Genomic DNA, 20,976 nt, shown 5'->3' with positions numbered 1-20,976 from the left:
CGGCGCCCTCCGGGCGTTGAGGCCGCGCTGTCCCCCGCGGCCCTCGATCTGAACGCGGAGCGGGAGAAGATCCGTCGGGAAATCGAGGAGCTGGAGCGGAGCCTGGAGCCCGGCGGGGGCAGCATCGAGGTGGCCGTGTCTGACTGCAGCCTCAGCTCCGGCACGGGTACGGCGGGGCGCGGGCTCGCCCCTCTCCAGCCTCCGCTGGTGCCTCTGCTCTGGCTCTCCAGATTTGCGTCTGGCTCGCGTCGTTTTTTGTCTTAGCCCCACCATTTCTGCCAGACGTTGCGCATAGACGGCGCTCTGAACGAATTCTGGAAGACTTATGGCGAGGCGTCTCCTCAGGGCTTTCCTTATCAAGCGTCCTTGCAGGAGAAGCCTCTTACACCGCTGGTTTGCGTATTTTCATGGTGAAACCCACGGCAAGCTCGCGGGAAAGGTAGAGGGAGCCGTCACGCTTCTGATGGAGGTTTCTAGTCAGGGCAGGTGGTAACGAGCTGACTCATGAAACGTAACAGCCCACCAAATATTGTCAGTGGTTAAATCGCAGCTGTTCCCACGCCGTCTGATTGTGCCACACAAATTCTGCTGTGTGAGCCACTCTTGTTTCGTGGCCTGACTGTGCCTTCCAAAATTAATGTTTCAAAGCAAAGAGAGGGTGGTAATAGTGGGTATTTATACCTATGGTGGCTGTCACAGTCACTTTAGCCACCTATGTTTTGATCATGCAAGTCTGAATAATGTATGTCAGAAGTCTGTGGCCACACTGAATGCAAAACCTAATACTGCTGAAGAGTGTGGAAGGACTGTCAGGTTCATGGGTTTTGTTGGGTTGGGATGTTCACTTCATGGTCTGGGGCCTGTAATTTGCCATGATGTGTAGGACCTAGATGCAGTTATCAGAAGCTGCTTTTTTTTTTTCCTACTCTACCCCCAAAAAATGCGTATGTGAAGTATAACTAAATACCGTTTTTACTTGACAGTATTTGTCAGTATCCAAAAACTGTAATGGTTGTGTCTGAGGTACTATGTGGTGCCTTATTCTGTACGTTTTAATTGAAAAGTCTTTGGTTTTGAGCTTTTTTTAATCTCACTGCAGTCAGTATTTTTGTATTTTTGTTGTCTGACAGATGATGGTGAAGATGATGACTCAGATTCCCATGCTGAAATGGTAACCATTTTCTCTTTAAACACATCTTTCCATCTGTCTGTTGAAGGGAGCAGGAGGAAGGGGAGTTTCTGGGGAAATCTAGGCATCTGGCTTGGGTTTGTAGCTCAGGAAGGATTAATAATAGACCTGGAGGTTTAGTTATGTCTGCCCAGGACTTTGTTATGCACATGTAATAAGGACGTTTTTTCTTGTGAAAACAAATGCCAGTGATCAGAAGCTTCCCTGTTCTAGTGCTTGGTGATCTGTCACTGGAACACACCAGCTTCTGGGGAGCTCACAGAGCAATTTAATGTGAGAAAGCAAGCAGCAGCTTTTCATCAGGAAATCTTTTACTTTGCACCTGCAGTTTGCACATGAGGGGAAAACTACTTCAAAAAATTTTTACAAATCTGTTTACTTCTGGTGTTGTTTTAAACATAATATTTTTTTAGACTTCACGTAAAAACTTTTAGCAGATAATTATTTAAAACCTGTACAGTGCAGGAAAGGAGAAGCTAGCTTCCAAAGACAGATCTGTTGGTGCAGACTGGACCCAGGTGCAGAGCACTTTCATAAAACAGGGCCTTGCTTTGTGTCCGAAGTATGTGGTACTAAATCATGTAAGAGGAGAATTGCTTCAGTAGAAGCACCAGTGAGATGGAATTTTGGAGGGGTGGTTCTGAAGTACAGATTTAGCAAGTAAGAGCGCTCCAGTGTAAAGTGCTACTATTTTGTAGTTTACTTACAGTTTTTGCAGTTGATGGCACAAGACCAGGTGTTGCCAAAGTTTGGAGTCACTCTGGTTCAGGTAGCAGCAGGCTGAACTAATGAACAGGGCGAGGCGAGTCTGCAAACTCTACCTCGGGGCATTTGGGACAACTGCCGTGGAGAAACAAAGTTTTGTGCCTCCAGATCTTTTGAAAATCAGTTTTGTAAGGTAATAGAAGTATCAAGTTACAAAAATAATTATGTTACCTACCTGCTAAGAATTTTTTGCTTTTCTTTCCCTCCTCCTCCCCCTCAAATGCCTTATTTGCTTCAAGGAAATGGAAAGAGAAGATGACAGTAGTGATGATGATATTGAAAGTAGTCTGCCACAGGATCCAGAAACATGTCTGCAGATGAACCATGTGTACCAGGAAGTTATCCAGGAAAAGATTGAGGAAGTCAAGCTTCTCATTGCACAAAACAAAGAACAGCAGGTGAGTGAAACAGGATAAGATGTTCATTCCTCTTCTTTTCTGGGTTTTCCATTTGTCATCTTCCCGTGTCCATCAAGCCCAGTAAAACTTTCCAGGACATTCCTCATCCATTACAGGTCCCAGTGGAATCAGTTGCAGCAGTTGTAGTCCCTTATTCATATGCTGATGCAGTGCTCAGCCTGCTTGGCCAGGAGTCAGGTTCATTTTCTTTGTGGCAGTTCAAACCGATGTCACTTGACTGGCCTTTCGAATGGCTTGTTTGACTGATATTTCCATGCTGTCTTATCACCAAACATGCTACTAGGGTAATTTATATTTTATATTTTAGCTTGTTGTAGCAAGTTAATATTTTTTTAATCATCTGCACTGTACGATACAGACTTAGGAAATTCCAAATCCTGTCTTTAACACGTACACTGATTTGCAGTCTGGTGCTGCAAATTAGAACCTGGCCTGGGATGTTTGTGATGGCTCAGCCACTGCTCTCTGAAATTAAGAAATGGAAGGAGACACTGATGCTGTTTATTTAATTCTTGTATTGCAGAACGAAATCATGTGCGAGCTTGGTGGTCCAAAAACAGCAAAGGCAGGAGATGGTAGAAATTTACCAGCAAATATCTTTTTGGGTCATTTTATGAAGCCATACTTTAAGGATAAAACAACAGGAATTGTAAGTAAATATAATGAGGTTACATACAGATATGTCTTTCGGTGATAGATTTAAACTGTAGCTGCGTTAAAACTGAGTTACCTTTCAGCTGTGTAAGTGTGAATGTCACTCCTCAGTTTGAAACCGTTTTTCCCCTCACTTGGGGCTTGCTTACCCTCTTTGGGAAACGTTTGTTCAACCCATGTCTGGTTGTGACATCTGCAAGTGAGTTCTGAGGAATGGCATTTCAGCCATGGGGCACTTGAACTTAACTTTGATTGTTTGTCTTCATCTCCACAATCCAATTCCAGGCCGTTGTTTACAGTACTCGTTAAAATCTGATTGTCTTTGAAACGGTTTTCTGAGGCAAATGTCACTACTTTTTTCCTGTGTTTTTAAAGGGTCGCTAGAAAAATGGAGATCTTGACTTTTTGTTGTGGCTAAGATGTCAACTGTCACCATACATAAATTAATATAATATTCAAGGGATGGCTGGTAATATTTCTGTTAAATCCTACCCAAGTTGGCAGTGTATCTTAAGAAGGTACAAACATGCATAATATGTGTCCCCGCGTTTCAAATGCTGCTTCAACCAACTGTCAGCTAATGCCAGCAGGCCTGGCTCTGAACTGAGAATGTGCTGTGTAACCATGGGCAAACTTACTTGCTTGAAATATCTATTTGTATGTGGGGTTTTTATGTCTTCTGATATATCTGTGAGCTAGCACTAATAAAGGTAACTTAGCAGTTTGAGTGTGACAGTTTGCACAAGTTTGAGTTACTAGTCTTTTTTTGTAGTAGTTCATGCTTGAGTTCTAAGAAGAAGGGGAAATTTTTTAGTGCATCTAACCTATAAAATCTTCATTAGGGCCCTCCTTTCAATGAAGAGGCCAAGGAAAAGGCAGCTCAGGGCATAAAATCCTTTGAACAACTGATTTCAAAAAAATGTAAGTAACACTGTGTGTTGTTCAGTTTTCTATATGAGCTATAATAAATGTATACATTCATATTGTTAGTTCCCCACCACCACTGCAGTTAATTCTGAACACTTCTGGTATTTCATACTTGACTCCACAAAAAAGGAGTTAAAAGTAAATGGGATGCTCTGTAAATTATTTCACTGAGCGATTAATGATTTGCTGCTTTTATTTGCATTTGTTTTGGTGCATCATATAACAACTCCTGTGAGTGCTCCAAAACCAAAGGAGACTGTGCAAGGGCAGCGCTCAGATGAGAGAATTTCAAGGGACACTGACAGCTCTGCGTAGTTACAGCCACCCGGGTGATGATGTTTATTGAGATCTCTTTGGAACTTAAACTGAGCAAGAGGCTGCGACTTGCCCAAGTCAGACATGACATTAGTCATTTGGGGGAAGAACAGAATCAATTTACCTAGCCTCTGGCAACTGCTCTGTCCAACAGAATTGTGTAGCTAATGAAGATGAACTGTTATTGAAGATCTGGGGAATGCTTTAACAGTGGTATTGAAAGCAGTGGATTTCTCTTGGCAGTGGTTTTGCACTAATGTCTTGAATGCTCGATTACCTTGTTTTGTCCAGGGAAAAGCAGAGAGAAAACATTATTGCAGAAATCAGTAGTAAGTGACCGCTTGCAGCGCCTGCTTCAGCCAAAGTTAATGAAGTAAGTACTGTGGAAAAATCTTCTTTTTCCTGGTGAGAACCTTGTGTATGAAGGAAGGAGAGGATATATGTGGAAATTCTAGGTTCCTTCAGCAAGTTCTTGTGTTAACTGTTTGCAATTTCAGTAAGGTTACAAAACACAGGAAAGATACTTTGACTGTCACCGTTGGGTCTGGGAGAGCTGCTCTGAATTACAGCAGTCCTCCTCACACTCCCCTCTCCTGGGGGCACCAGTGCAGAGGGTGACACTGTTGCAGCTAGCAGCATCTTTCGTTTGTTGTTGACATCTGTGTTATCTGTGTGTGCACGTGGTACCAAAGGGTCTTAGACTGCAATGTTCTGGCCATAAGCATTTAGGTTGATGATTGCTTTGTGAGTATCTTGCAGGTGGAGAGGTTTGTTTTATATAGTGGCATTTTATGGCCATCTATTTCTTCCCAATGATGCAGTGGTATAACTTAAGTAGTCTACAGGGCTTGAAGCTGAAATTGTGATATGTAGCAAGTCATAACGATGTGTCCAGTGAGAAATTTCTGTGACTGGAGCTGGTACGGTCTTTGTTGCTGTTGCAGCTACTGTTGGTTCTCTTTGTAAATACCAAAATGTTAATCTGAGACCTGTTCTGGGTCGGTGATTTGCATTGAAAGGGCAAAAATAGGACAATGAGTGTGCCATATGGGAAAACCTGGAAGAGCAACAGTTTTGTGTAGTGTGAAAATAAACTTGAAAGAAAGAAGAATACTATGGGGAAACTGTCTTTGCCTAGGTCTTCTGATGTTATTGACCTCATTTCCATCTAGTCATATTAAGTAATGATAACAATGTCTTTGAATAGGATGAGTTACTGGAATCAGAAACTGGAAAAAGTCAAGACTGAAACAGAGAAACAGATCCTGGAAAAGCAAATCAAAGAAGTGGAGCAAGAAATAGAGGCAATTAAGTGAGAAGTCTGCTGTTTGTTTGTGGTGAAAATGAATGGAACCCAGTTCTTGGAATTTACGTCTTAAAATTCCCTCCTTCCTTGAGTACTTCTAGATAGGACATTTGGAGAAAGTTTTATTTTTGTGGGCTTGCAAAAAAATAAGTACTGCTCAGACTCTGTAGAGCTCTCATCTCCACTGTTTATGAAGAGTTGTGGTTTGGGTGTTGATCTACAAATGTATTATCCATACTCAATACAGAGGTGCTGTTTTAAATAGTTGTTGATTTAGCAACGAGGAAGCAGAGAGCTCAGTAATTCTGAGCTTTTGCTCATTAACACATCTGGAGCAATATATTTTGATACTGCATTAATGGTTTGTAATGCTAACCAGTATCATCTTGTAGGGGACTGTTTTTCGAGAAGAAACATTGTTTTGAGCAAAGAGCCTGATGCTTTGAGATAGTGTTCAGTTCTTGTGGAAATCAGTAAGAGGTGGGAGGAGTAAGATGAAGCAAGATCAGGAAGACTATTTAATTAACCATTTAATGTGGTTCGTTCTTTCTCTTTGTACCTTCTGCTTTAGCCAACTCCCAGAGACTGACTTGTTAGGAAGCAGATTTGATGAGCATGACTGGGAGAAAATTTCAAACATCCATGTAAGTTGGGAGATCAGCTGTTTTATTACTTCTGATATCTGTGCCCCTCCTCTTGAGAATTATCTGACCTGATCTAGTTTGCATCCACTATTCCCATCATGCATTTCTCAAAATTAACTGTTATGTGATCTCAACTTGCTAAATGAGAAAACTTACTTTGAAAACTCTGAAAATTCTGGAAAACTTACCAATAAGACATAAGTGGAATGCAAAATACATTCTTTGTATTGGTGTTCCTGTGTGTCTGGGTGTTCCAGTCCCAGCTACAAGACGAAACAGATTTTTGCTGTTCCTTTTAGTTTGATGGGCAACGTAGTTCAGAAGAACTGAGGAAGTTTTGGCAAAATTGGGAGCATCCAAGCATCAACAAGAAGGAATGGACTGAGGAGGAAATAGAGAGGCTAAAGACTGTAGCTGCTAAACATGGTTATCTGGACTGGCAGACTATAGCCCAGGAGTTGGGGGTAAGGTCTTCTGAGCTCAGAAACAAGAGGTGACAAGTAAGTTAATTCTGACTTAACTGTGCTTTGTGCCAGTTTTCAGAACACGATGAATTAATTCATTGTTAATTAATGCCTTTCTGAGAAGCATTCGAGAACAGTACCAAAAGTTTGGTACTTTAGCCTTGCCATTGATTTTTATCGTCATAAATACCCAGTTACCTGAATAGATCTGTTTTCGTTGTATTAAGACAAACAGGACACCTTTCCAGTGCTTGCAGAAGTTTCAAGTCTATAACAAAGATTTGAAAAGGAAAGAATGGACCAAAGATGAAGATCAGATGCTTTTAGAGCTTGTTGAAGAGATGAGAGTGGGAAGTCATATCCCATACAAGAAAAGTAAGTGACCTACAAGTGAAAATGTCTTCCATTCACCTGTACTGGTGGTTTTCTTTCGTTCTCTCAGCTTGTGTCTGTTAATGTTTCTGCATACTAAAGCACCTAGCCTGCTCTGATTCAGGAGTTAATGAAGTTTTCCTATGAAAGTTTCCATTTCCAGGATAGTCACAGTTCTGTGTCTAGCCTGTGATCTAGGCAAGGCACAAAAGTGCTGTGGCTCATCTGAAACTGCAAATGTACTGGTTTCTAAACCCTCCCCCCTGGTGCAATGAATGAAAGAGGATGGTTGAATTTTCCCTTTCTTTTTTTTCTTGGTGGGAACAGTGATATATGCCTTTCCTGTACCTACCTGGAAGTTTCATTATATTAACAAGAACTTAGTATCTCTTGGAACCTTTATCCCTCTTTGGAATTTGGTTGAAACTAGCTGAGAGTAACGAGTACTGATGGTTGTGTGAGCTTTGGTTTTTGTACCAAAATCATCAGAGTGCTTCCCTAGAATGCCAATATTCATTCATGGCCAGCTGGTTTTAAGTTTCCAGTGCTGTGCCTGGAGCCTTTCCCAGGGTGTTGGTACTGCTGCTTCTGTTCAGAAGTGTGGGAGGCAGTATGACTAGTGAGGAATAGAGTTGAGTTGGATTTAGGACCCTCAGTTGAGTATCTGGGGTCCTAAATCCAAGCCTGTGAGTGTAACACCTGGTGTCTTGAACCTGTCAGATACGTATTGCAGCTGAAACCTTTCCTAGTTCTCTGATGCTGGAAATGGATTGTTGGGTCTAGTAGGGATAATGCCATGATAAATACTAACATTTTGTGTATGCCACGCTTTTTTTTGTTGTGTACCATTGCTTAAGTATTTAAACTCAGATTAAAATGCTGCTTACAGGTATCCACGGCTTGAAAATATCACAGTCACAATATGAGTAAAGGAAAAAACACTGTTTGCAACAGACTTTAAAATACACCTTTGCATTTTTAGTTGCTTATTACATGGAAGGAAGAGATTCTGCTCAGCTGATCTACCGATGGACGAAGAGCGTGGACCCCAGTTTGAAGAAAGGACCCTGGACACCAGAGGAAGATGCTGTAAGCTCTGTTCTCTGATGCCTGGAATTGCAGGGTGCAAGAAGTGGGAAGTTTAGGCTGTTGGGATGTTGCATGGCTACATACATCTGAGCTTTAACAGTGGCACAAAGGAATGTAAAAAGGACCAAGATGGGTAGTTTGTAAGTTAAGAAGGCTTAGAAGCTCCTGAACGCTTCTGTTCAGAGATGTACCACGCTGTGGAAACAAATACAACTGCTTCTGTCTCAGGCCTATTAGGATTATTACTGATGAGAATTTCAACTCTTGCTTTGTCTGTTTAACGTAGATGCTGTTGGCTGCAGTGAAGAAGTACGGAGAGCGTGACTGGTATAAAATTCGGACCGAGGTGCCGGGGAGAAGCGATGCTCAGTGCAGAGATCGGTGAGTAGCCTGCATGTACCAACTGTGCGTTCAGGTTCGTTACACAGAGCCAAGATGCAGCGAGTTTCACACGTATGTTTGAGTTGATTAAACCAGTGTCACCTTAAGGACTGTTTTGTAGAAAGTGGTTATGGTCTAAATATAATCACTAACATTGTCTCCGCATAGCCCTGCATTTGTAGTTACGGAAGTCAAACAGTTGAGATGGAGTCTAACAGAGAGAACGGTGCATTGTTGCCTGTGGCGTGCTACTCCCTCAGTTATAGTTGCCTGTTAGCAGAAGTCGGGAAGGATGTTATTCAAAATAAAGCAAAGGGGTCATTAAAGATGAATGAATTCATGTAGGGAGGAGAGGTTGTTATCTGTGTATTGCCTGTGCCTCTGAAAATGATCTAGTCAGTGACTTCCTGTAACTGAACACCAGTAATGAGGTGCTGAGTGATTTTCAGCCTTGAATTCATCTTCAGGAGACTCAGAGTACAGTATGTCCTAATTTCAGTGACCCATTTTACAGCTGCCTGTTGTAATTCTTAAACTTGTGGTCTGATATTTTTCAGAACGAGGAGATTGTAGCTCTGCTGTATTAAGGGAGTAGGGATGGGACCCTTTACAAAAAGGAAAGATCTGATAAGGAATGCTGGTTTTGTTCAGCCTCGGAATGTGTGGTGATGATCGAAGCTGTACAAGCAGAATTGAATGTTCATTATTTTAATGTTTTAATTTTGAAGGTATTTAAAAGCATTACACTGTGATGTAAAGAAGGGCAAGTGGAGTTTAAGGGAAGAGGAGCAGCTAATTGAACTGGTTCAAAAACATGGCCTGGGTAAGTGTTTCTGTGGCTTAATCTTTAGAAGCTTAGAGAAGTAAGTATTACTAAGGAATTGATCGTTTAAGTTTTTCCTCTTCTAAGCCCTTCAGCTGGTACTAGCAGATTCTGCTTCGTACTGGTGACTGCAGCCTTCCTTATACTGTGTAGTCTGTTCCTGGAAATTGTGTAGTAAAGAGTTCTGTAGTTGTGTTAGCAAGGTGTCAGAGCTATAACAGTTCAGAGCCTGTGAAAGAATTCTCTGATTTTTATCAAAGAGAACTCTTCTTAACAAATAGAAGCTTTTAAGCATTCAGTTTAAGCTTTAAGTGCTCTCTTACTGCTGCAAGGGCGTGTGTAGTTCTGCAAAGGTTTTCATCTCTGGTTCATTTGTTGTAGTTTCTGAGTGTATAGTGGTGCAAAGTCCGATTGAAGAACACTAATACTAATGAGTTTCAAGGTTTTGAGATCTGTTCACCCAGTAACTCTGTCTCTTATACAAGGAAAGATACGATGTTCTGCTCTGGAAAGGCCTGTCGCTCAGTGTGTTGCGTTAATAGGTATGTTTCACTCTGCATCCTTTTTAGGTCACTGGAGTAAAATAGCTTCTGAATTGCCACACCGGACTGGCTCCCAATGTCTAAGCAAGTGGAAACTCATGATTGGATCTGAGGTATTGTATGGAATCCTGCTATGTCACGGTCCCATCCTTTTAATTAAGGTTCTCTAAACTAAAAGCAAAATCCTGTGAAATCAGTGGAGAAATTGTGTGAAAACGGTGTCAATCGGGATTTTGTCATGATGTTCATGGTCTAATTTTTCATGTGTTAAAGCAGCCTTTGTTCCAAAGGTCTGAGGTTAATTTGCTATATGTATATTATCCAGAAATTTCTTCATTACCTTGAAGTGCCTATAAGAATGGGATACACTGAGGTTTTCAATAAGTACCTCATGCGTTGCCAATTTTGATACCAGGCACTCCAGAAATTCTGGCTGCTTAAGACCATGTTAAAGTTAGTCTTGCGTCCATTGGCAAAGCACCGGCCCTAGGGAGGGGTTCATGGAAACCCAGATGTGTTGAGATGGGGCAACTACTTAGTTTGTACTTCCATGTGCACCAGTTCTTAACACAAGTTTGTCCCTATCTGTAGCTTTTTCTTTCCAGACATGAATCTAAATCAATAAAAATCTTGAGTCCAAAGACAATTGTCAGTTGTACTGGATTAAGTTAATCTTACCAGAAGTTTAGCAGAACTATCCGTTTGGAAGCCACACATTACTGATATGATACTGCCCCATGAAACTTTAACTTACTGATTTGAGAGATTTGTAAGTCAAGGGTGAACACTGGCTAAAACTTGTCTGTGTTTTTTTGACTGAGAAGAAAAAATCTAGGCCAACAAAACGCCGACACATAGAAGAGAGTTCCTGCTCTTCAGAGAGTAGCAGTGAAGACATAGAACTGGACTTAGAAGACAGTTCAGAGGAGGAAACAGCAATCAGGGAGGAGTGTGCATTTCCCAGCATTGATTTGTGGGTACCAACACAGACAAATACACAGGAGTCAAACAAAGGAAGATACCAGACTCCATCCCTTTTCTCTCCTGCGAGTGCTGGTGCAGAGATCAGTAGCAGTGAAGTTCCAAGTGCAATGTGTGATGGAGACAAGGACAGAGGTGCCAGGTCAGAGTTGAACACCCTCCTGAGGGGCATTGCGTGTCCACATTCAACGGACGTCATTGTGAAGAATCCAATAGAAGTAATGAACAAGGTGAATCCCGGGATTCTCAGTCTGTTCTTGATGGGATTGGTGCTTAGATCAGAAGTGACTGGGAAGCACAGTTGTTGCAGTAAAGAATGAGATGAGTAGATGGCAAAATTTTTTTTTGTGCCTCTGTTGGCTGCTTTCTCGCTGTGCCATTGGGGGGTGCTGTTGGAAACCGAGCTGTGGGATTAAACAGAAATTTCTAGCACTGCCTCCCCATGCATCACCTAGAAAATAGCTGTGTTCTTTCCTACACATAGTGTCACAGAAACAAAACTTTTTTTTAGATCTTCATAAAGGAGAATTGTCCAGTGAATTGTGATGTCTCTCTACTCTAATGACTAGGGCGTATTGGCTTAGAGTTTGGAAGAACTAAGTTATTTATACATCTGTATGATTCTGAGCTGAGTTTTTCACCCCAGATCAGATACTGAAACAGTACAAACCCCCTTAGCACATTTTTGCAGGAAGATACTCTTTAGAAAAATATTAAAAATCTGAATTACTATATAAGTTCAAGGAAACAAAATTGTTCTGACTTTTGTATTAAGAATTACGCATTGTGCCCTAGACTGATGCAGTTTATTTTACTAGTAGAAGTTCAAGGAAGAGTCAGTGGCTTTTCCAAACTTCTTGTTCCTTCCCTTGTACTGTTAAGGCAAAAAATGCAAAGAGACTCATCCAGTAAATTCTGTCTGTCCTGTGGGTTTTAGCAGATACTTTGCACAATAGACATTTGGTGTGATAATGCACAAGGACTAAAAGATAAGGCCAGTGTCTGCACTTCAGGGCTGATTTAATTTAATGAGATACTTTCAACAGCAGGAATGCTGAAGACTTTTTTTGTAGCTTCAGTATATGGTCAGTGCAAGTAATTTTCTGCAAGATACTTCACCTTTTATCTTTTCTTGTTCGCTTTTGTATTAAGGCTTCCAGATGTGGGAAGCAGGTGCTACAGGTCACCCTGGAGGATGTGAGAAGAGTACTAAGAAGTAATACATGCTTTCAGAGGAAACTTGTAAGTGCCTCTTCTGCCTTGTCTGCTCTTTGATGTGAGAACTGCCAGGCTCTATTTAGTGGGAAATTATTTTTGATCACAGACCTTATAGCACTGTAGTCTCAAGAAGAAAAGCTTGTAATTTGTTTTCATAACTGCCCTGTGAATAGTTTGTCCTGGGACTAATTATGGTAGAACCTTTCTAATTGGAAATCTGATTATGTATTTGTTCATGCACAGCAATCAAAGATGCTAAAACCTTCTGCTGCCGTTTTAACAAAAGTATCTGAAGTTAGTACATCTGTTGACCAGAAGCCTCAGGGGCCACAGAACATCACAGAGAAAATGAATCGTCAAGAGAGAAGGCGTTTGAGAAGAATGAACCTTGACAGAAAGCTTCTGATGGCAGTGACACCTTGGGTGGGCAACGTGCTACTGCCTTGCACCTTGCAAACTGGGAAGATGGCTTTTCGTCAGACAAAAGGTAGTGGTGACCCCTCAGGGACAGTACTTTTGCTGCTTTTTGTCCCTAGTTTCTGACATCTTGTAAGTGAATGCCCAGCTGATTTTGATGTTGGACTTCTTTCTAGCTGATTTGATTCAAGAGAAGATTAAGTCGGTCAGTCTCATGAGTACTCCTCTGTTCACGCTTTTCATTCAGGTAGGTTTTACTGCCTTAACAGCATTATCTGCTTTCAAACAGTGGTAATCTTTATTTCTGTATTTGATGTTTAAAGAGAAGGTTTGTTTCTTTAAAAATCATCTCCTTACTGGATTAATATGGCTTGCATATGATGTTTCTTAAATAAATCCTGTGTCCAAAATCTAGTACTGTCAGGACTTTTTCTGTAAGTGTAAAAAATATCCCCAGAATCTTGCACGTGAAGCCTTTCCCACCCATCTTATTGTCACTGGCCCTACCAGCACTTTTTTGCCACAAATTTTAATGAATTTCTCATCTTACAGCTCTTTCAGATTGATACCAATGGTTGTATGAAGATCATTCGTGAGAGAAGGCTCAGGCAGTTGGAGGCTAATGCAGAAAAGCCTCAGCAGGTATTGCACATGGTCTGTCTCTAACTTTTCCTACTGAAGTCTTGACTAAAGTAGATATATTTTCTTTTTTAATCATGTGGCCGGTGGTGCTGTTTGTGTGCGTGTGTTACCAGTTTTGGTTCAGAAGCATAATAAAATGCTGGCTGTGTGGCCGCTTGTATAGGATGTTGGTAGATGTGGGTTTGATTCACATCTGCACCATTTTATTATATATCAGAAGTATAATTTAATATAATTTTTTTGGCAGGCTTCCCAAAATATGGAGACTTCTTCAGGTACCTACCAGAACATTTTTTTTTTATTTTTTATGATGTGCAAGAACTTTCCTTTAATTCATCACCGTTACATTAATGACCAATTTAACTGAAGGAGAACTTTTGGAACAAAACTACATTGTCATGCTCGGTTTTGCTAGCTCTTGGATCTTTCATTTATTGGCTAAATGTGTTACCCTTTGGTAAGGACTGGAAAAAGTACTGAAGGGCTGGGGGACCAGTGGCACTAGGCCACTAGTTCTGTAAAGCATCGCTGTTAGGCTTTTCGTTACGCTTTTCTGCAGCAAGGTGCTGGCTGTAGTGAACATGCTGCCACCAACCAAAACCCTAGTTTGTTGTTGTCTCCCTGGCTGGGGTGAAGTGCCTGTGTAGTGCTGACCAGTACAATTCCTTGTGTATGGTGTTAAGGTGCGTTCCTAGCCCATCTGTGATTTCTGGGGAAAATTATGTCATTACCGAAGAAGTGGTAAGCTTGCTGCATCAGTCATCTGAAGGATGTCAGGGTGGGGCTTGATTACATCAATACAACAGTGTGGTAGGAACTCTCATAGACAGGGATTTTGATACTTCCTGTGCAGTGTACTTGATGTTTAATAGCTAATGAACGGCTGTTAAATCTTTTTTACTTCTTTAAAATTTAATTTTCCCTTATCTGTAGGCAATTCATCACAATCTTGTACTCAGAGGGGCGTACGAAGGAATACTGTCAGGAGACGTGTTGCCTTAAAAGCAAGGGAGACTTCCACTGCTGTCCTGGAGAGCAGCACTTCTGCCAAGCAGGGAGCTCTTCCAGCCCAGGTGCAAAGGCAGAAGCCTAAAACTGTCTCAGAATTACTGAGAGAGAAGCGGCTCAGAGAAGCCCGGGATAAGAAAGCTATGCAGAGGACAGTATTTGTTGCCCCACAGATGTTGGTTTCGGGACCTCTGATAATCCAGCACCCACCACAGCAAATCATTCCTTCTGCACAAGCAGGGAGCAAATCTGCAGCAGTTGGGTGCACAAATAGCCAGGTACAGCGCCCACCAGCTCCACTGCCAGCACCTGCTTCTGTTGCAGGTTCAACTTCTACCGCTGTTGTGCTCAAAAGCCATTCCTCAGCAGTGTCAGAAGCTGGGGAAAGCCCTGGTTCCTCACAAGGGACAGAGCTACAGTCCAATAAAGAACTAAAAGAGCAAGGTTTGGAAAGCAGCCTTGAAGGAGGGGTGTTTCCAGGCATGAATCCAGCTGCAGCAGAGAAGGCCCCAAACCAGGGAGGGTGCAATGGTCAGGTCCTAGCTGGTAGCTCAGCTTCAGTAGTGTTACAAAACCCAGCTTTTGTGCCACGTCAGATTACAGTGGTGCCTGTTGGTGTTGAGTCTGGCACCAACAAATTGTCTCTTTCCACACCAGTTACCTGTGAACTGAATAGTAAAGGGCCACAACAGAGGCCAGTCAATCTATTGCCTGCTCTTGTAACTCCACAGACTGGTTCACATTTGATTCCCAACAGCATCCTGCCTTTCACGTGGGTTGTAACACCACAGGCTTTGCTCCCCACCGCTCTACAAACTGTGGTGGGTGTTCCCCAAGGACTGCCACCTGCTGCTGTCAGAAGTCAGTGTCAGACAACTGTGACTTCCACTGGCAACATTGCTAGCCTGGGAGCAAATACAGCTCACCCCAGCGGTGCAGAGACAAAAGCCCCAAGTGCCCAGTCGGCAGGAGGAGTGCCTTTGGGAAAGGCAACCACCCATTCCACAATTCTCCTACCTATGGCCTCAGTGAGTCCTGGATGTGCCACATCCAGCATTTCTTCTGCAATGCCTGTGTGTTCAGATGGTTTCTCCAAGGCTCCCGACTCCTCTGCAGCTCAGGCTGCTCTTCCCCCCGATGCACCAACCCTGCAGGCTGTGCTGCTGCCCCAGGCACAGCGACCTGCAAGTACTCAGGCGTCTGATTCCCAGTGTGTGTCGACTCTCGCTAGCTTGGTAAAGGGCTCTGCCTCCATTACAACAAACGGATCATCTTCCAGTCCAGGCGTCGTCACGAAAGGGATTGTGCTTCACCCAGGCGATCCAGTTTCCCATAACAACGTCCCAAAGAACTCTGTTTGCTTTGCTGCACGAGCACTGAAAAACAGACCTATTGCCTCCAAACCTCCGACTGCGCAGCCGGCTGACAGTCAGCCCCAGCCAACCACTTCCAGTGCAGAGAAGAATCTACCTGACTTTAGCCTGATTTCCCTTGAAGATGAGGGGCTAGTGAAGGAGTGGCTGAATGGGAAACAAGGTGTCCAGGTACCATCACTGCAAACCAGGTTGCCTTATTTGCCACCTTTTCTGTGCAACTTAAAAACCCTCTCGAAGCTACTTCTGGAGAAAGCAGCTCTAGAAGAGCAAGCAGCGTGTCTTCTGCCCTCTGATGCCGGTCAGGATGAGGGCACTAGGGCCGATTTGCACGCTATCAGAGAATTGGTGCAGCAGAAACTTGGCGATAACCCTGCTTACCTCCTACTGAAAGCCAGATTCCTAGCAGCCTTTACACTCCCAGCTGTACTAGCGACTCTGCCTCCTCCAAAAGTGACAACAACTCTGTCAGCCAGCAGGAAGCAATATGAAGAGAGTGACGAAGAGGAGTGGCAGAGTGAGAAGGAAGTGTCTGAGGAAGAGAGCTGTGGGAATGAATTAACAGGTGTACAGTTGGATTGGACAGTTGGTGATGAGCCCCGAGACAAAGATGCCGATTTACTAAATCAGGTAAAACAGAGATGGCAGGGACTAAAAGCAGAAAGTCACTGCCAGGTAAATACTGCACTGGAATCTAAGGTGAAAACCCCACTGTTCTTAAGTGTAGTTGAAATTTGTTCCTTTTGAACAAGCATAGTTTTGCAGCTGATAAAGGGAAAAGCTCTCTAGCTCAGCAGGCAGCCATTAGTCCTCACAAGGGTGAAAGTCCATGTTTTATGTAGCACATTAAACTTGACATGATAGTTCCCAGAAATGGGTATCAAAGCTCTCTTCCTTTTACAGTTTATAATCTGCTGCACTACTTGTGTTTTTGAAATCGGGGCCTTGGTTTTCATCGTCTGTGTCCTTTAAACCCCAGTAATATCAGGGGAATTGTGTATGTTTGCTCCTATTGACATTTGAGGCCTTAGTCCTGAATTGTTTTAGATTAGAGTATATGGATCGATGTAAACCGTAATGCCAACCTAAAATTGGTCTCTGACTTTTAAGCTAAATCCATTACTGCCCAGCACCGTTTGCTGCAGAACATGCCAGGAAATTGTCTAGCTCAGACTTGCATTTCAGTTCACTGTGGCTCCAAAATAAACAAAACACTAGTGAAGATGAATAAACAAGGTAAATGGCTGTTTCTACAGAAAGATGGCAAAACTGCCTAAAAATCAGAGCTTTCCCTAGTAAAAGCCAGCAGGTTTTTTTGTTGTTTGTTTTTTTTTTTTTTTTTTCTGGCTCTGGCTTTTGGGTCTGGGCCAGGTTTAGTGTAGTTTGAACTGTGAGCAGCTGGTCCAAAAGTCAGCAGCAATTCTTCACTGTCTGATTGCCTTACTGCCAACCTCTGTACTGTGTCATCTTCCACCAGGCTCCAGCCTGCTCCTTTTATTAATGCTACAGCCAGGTTGTTTTCCTGGTGCTTTTCAGTGAAGAGTTTGTGGTAGGGGTATGAGAAATCAAGTTTGTGTTGACCCGGGTTGTCTGGGGCGCTGTCTGTCTTCGGCAGTGGAAACTAAAAGATCGCTTGTAACAGGCACACAACTGCTCTAACAACTGGTTGTGCCCAGACAGACTACAGCAGGAATTGCTCTAGTTTGGTAGGAAGAAATGCCAGCGTTGGGTGAAACTTTGGGATATTTTGTGCTTGCTGTGACATAGGTAATAGAATGTTGTTGTCCCATGTTTCATTTTGAAGGTAAATGGAAGATTGTTTTGGCAATCTCGCTAGGCTCCCCAAAATAAAAAGATGGCTGAAGGGGTTCTTTTGCAGTTATGGCAGCTCTCATGGTGTTGATAGTCTCTTCTGCTTATGTTGCAGGGTATGGAAGCTGAAGAGAATGCTGCACAGTCTGTCCTGGACTCCTGCACTGATGTGGCTGATGCCAGTGCTCCTCAAATCAGGAGGAGTGCCCGCTTCAGGAAAAGGAGGAGGATGTGAGAAGGAAATGTGTTAGTAGCTACTCAGTGAATCTTGTGTTTCTTGCCTGAGAAGAGAACCTGAATTTGTACAGCTTAGACAATGAATCTTGACCCTAGGAAAGAAATGAAATGATCTCTCTGTTCCCTTAGGGCACAGAGTTCTCCAGTCACCCATTAATCATAGACTAAGGCAAATACTTTGACTTCTGGGGGGGAGGGAAAATAGATGTCTGCGTGAAAATCAGATACAAAAATCATGAAGTTCAAACATTTGGCAGCCTTTTCGCACATGCTACTGCCTACTAGTATTATGCCTAGTTAGTTGGTAGCACTCTAAAGGCTTGGCTGCTAAAATGAAATTAGTAGAGGGTCCTAACTGGTGGGACAGGAAAGCCTGGGCAGCTAGTGCTGAAGAGAGGGTTTCTGTGTGAGTGCTAAACACTTGCAGCAGAAGCCAAAGTAAATCCTTGCTGCAGGTTCCAGCAGGGTGGTGGTAAGATGTCCTTGCTCGGGGTTCTAGATCATTGCAGGCAGGTAGCAGCAGCTCGTTGTGTAGTTTGCCCTCCAGCCTGTCTGGTGACTCTTGAAGAATAGTATCAAAAGCTGCTGGGAAGCTGGAGCTTAAGACCAGTGGGAGTTTGTCTTCTAACGCTTCATCTTTGAACAGCTTTGTGGTTTTTTTCTTTCCCCCTACGTGACTTCATTTCTCTACATTACGAGAGGACAGCTTCTCTAGGGTACAAGTCTGTGACATCTTGGTGTCTGCTGAGGCTTTTGGTGAAATAGTGAACGAGAACAGTGAGTTGTGTGGTTGTCAGATGAGACTTTGGTTTTTTTTTCTTTAAAATTGGTTTTAGAAACTCCAGAAGGGCAGCTTCCCTATAAAAATGCTGTGACTAATAGGAGGTTTTTGTGCTTTGTTACAGGAGTCACTTGAACGAGGCCTGCCTTCCTACATGGCAGTAGGAGATACTCTTTGCACTGTTCACTTTTAACACTTCCAACAAACTGACTAGATGGACCTGGGGAAGAGAGGAGAATAACTGGACTGGTTTTCCTATCACCTAACAGTCTGCATCTTTAGACAAGTTGCAAAAAAAAAAAAATGGCCAGAGGGAAGTCTTTCGTGCACAGACCAATTCTGTTCTCTTTCAAACTAGTGCTTGCCATAGATTCTGGGGGCAAGATTGTTGGAGATCTGGGGAAACCAGTAATGATGGTTATTTATTTCCCTTTGTGTTGGCCCCCTATTCATGTGAATGTTTATCCATGTGCAGAATATGTTGTTCATTGGGTGTTTTTTTAGTGCTGTGACAGTGGTTTTGCTTGATAGCTAACTGGCTGAATAAGCAGCAGATTAATTTTGTATCAAAAGTGTCTTGAGTATTTGTTGAAATACAGATGTTTTATTTTTCTCACTTAAAAATTACTGATGTATTCTGTGTGGTTTTTTTTTTTCTGGTAAATAGTGCTTTTAATAATGTGTGTATGAGTGTGATTGCTAATGAGAAAAATGAAGTTTGCAAGCTGCATGAAAACCAGGGAGAATATGGAAAATGAATATGCATGTGGCTAAAACTGCAGGATTGAATTAGGCTTGGATTCTTTCTTGATTCTTCCACAGCCTGCCCCATACAGTATTAGCAAATCACTTAAGAAAAACTTGTTTCTTCATTCATAAACCAGCGATTTCTTTCTTACAGAGAGGTGCGAGGCTAGCTGAGTCAAAGTTGATAAAATCTAGTGGGAAAGTGCTGCAGACAGCTTCATTCTGCTGTGCTGGCTCAGCTTCCCGAGAGCATAGTGATGAGTTTAGAGCACTGAGAGTTGCAACTCTTCTACGAGGGCCCTTTAGGCAGAGCTGGGGGCGGGGGGATGGTGGGTACCAATGTTGCTGTAATTGGGTCTCAAGACATCGTGGAGCAAAATGAATTATTTTTAAGTGGCTTTCTTCTTCCAGTGTACTCTGTTTTCTGTGAGCTGGTATAGATAACTTTTTTCCCAAGAAATTCAGATGTGGCAGAAGCTTTGCCATACGGTTCTGTGCGCTGTTCACCACAGCGCTGTTACTGCGAGGCGCTGGTGGTAAATGTGATCTGTGCTCTAAATGATTGTTGTCCTTTGTGAGTGCCACTTGATATACCCCCGTAATCTTACTGCTTGTAGAAAAACTTTGTATAACTATAAAAAGCAGCTGTTTGTGCTCTTTTTCAGGATTAAACTGATCTGGTACTATAGAACAAAAACTGCTGAGGCTAGATTGGTCAATTAGCAGACATTCTGATTACCTTCAGCAAGGGCATAGCTAATAGAGGTATTGTATCTTTTTTTAGTGGAAAGCTAATTTAATTCTTAACAAGAAGCACAAGCTTAAAGAATCTTGGAGCATCTCTGCCCTACTCCTAATGATAACATGGAGAAACTCTCCAGAAACTTAGAAAGCAGAACAAAGAGTGGAGTGGGAAGCTAATGGGAAAATGTGTCATGCTGCCATGGTATCAGAGCGTGTATGTTCTTGAGACTTTTTTAAAACAGACTGTTAGTGAGTTCTTGTTGCAGCTACAGTTCTAGGACTGTGGGAAGGCGGGGAGGCAGTCAAAGGTATGATGTTGATGCTTCACATAATCACAATGCTGCTTGCTGTGCTGCTCCTTTAATTACTGTTAGAGCCACAGCCTGTAATTTGGGAATCGTGGGTTATGTTCCTTGCTTTGCCAAGACTTGACTCCCTTTCCCTCAAAATACTGAGTTGTCATAATTATGCTTGAAGCTTAAGGACATCCAAAATTAGAGGCATCATTATAGAAATCATCCTTTTCAGCTGAACTCTAAACCAAGAGATTCTTGCTGCCACCTGCTTTCCTGTATAATGATGTTATGTTAACAGCTGAAAGGCCATTTGAAGAGCCTCTTTCTTCTCTCTGACTGGTTTTGTCCCCTGAAATCAGCTAGACAGACCTGTGCCTGTGACCTTCACTCTTCTTAGTCATTCTGACCACTACACAAATAAACTTTCTGGACTCTAGATGGTAATTGAGTATTACAGATTGGAAAACAAAGCCAGAATGAGTCTAAAATCACTGCATATGTAATGCTGCTGACTTGCAATACAACTAACGTTTTTCTCCTCTCCCCTATCACCCATTCAGGCTTCCCCTTTTTTAAAAAAAACTTTTTTTTTCCTTCTCTTCCCTTTCCTGTCTCGGAGTATAGCTGAGTAGTTTCCCCTTTTCTCAAGCCAGTTTTGCTCCTGGAATGATCTTTGCTCTAGCTAGAACATAAAGGGAGACTGCATCCATGACAAGTTTTCTCGGAGACACGACAGAGACGAGCGTTGGCTAGACCAGAGAGGAAACAAGGAGGCTTCTGACTGTACAGGCTCAGATCGGTCCATGTAATGCAGACTGGTTTATGTTAAT

General features: G+C 42.6%; 1 protein-coding gene across 1 annotated transcript; it reads left to right on the top strand.

The window, feature by feature from the left end:
* SNAPC4 (small nuclear RNA activating complex polypeptide 4) lies at nucleotides 1-18,983 on the top strand (the record flags this gene model as incomplete). Its single annotated transcript, XM_026860649.1, has 23 exons — nucleotides 1-166; nucleotides 1,131-1,171; nucleotides 2,194-2,352; nucleotides 2,897-3,022; nucleotides 3,870-3,948; nucleotides 4,561-4,642; nucleotides 5,477-5,581; nucleotides 6,147-6,219; nucleotides 6,519-6,683; nucleotides 6,911-7,058; nucleotides 8,038-8,144; nucleotides 8,431-8,525; nucleotides 9,254-9,348; nucleotides 9,918-10,003; nucleotides 10,715-11,101; nucleotides 12,024-12,113; nucleotides 12,333-12,576; nucleotides 12,683-12,753; nucleotides 13,059-13,148; nucleotides 13,396-13,423; nucleotides 14,082-16,159; nucleotides 17,457-17,587; nucleotides 18,484-18,983. Coding segments are annotated over 22 exons (4,635 nt in total), but the record flags the coding sequence as incomplete, so codon positions are not given.
* Nucleotides 18,984-20,976: the final 1,993 nt, after the last annotated feature.

The sequence above is a fragment of the Athene cunicularia genome, assembly GCF_003259725.1.
Source record: "Athene cunicularia isolate RWA chromosome 17 unlocalized genomic scaffold, athCun1 chr17_part1, whole genome shotgun sequence".
NCBI classification, from domain to species: Eukaryota; Metazoa; Chordata; class Aves; order Strigiformes; family Strigidae; genus Athene; species Athene cunicularia.
Note: the sequence above shows the minus strand (reverse complement) of the source record. Positions and strands in the feature narration are given on the sequence as shown.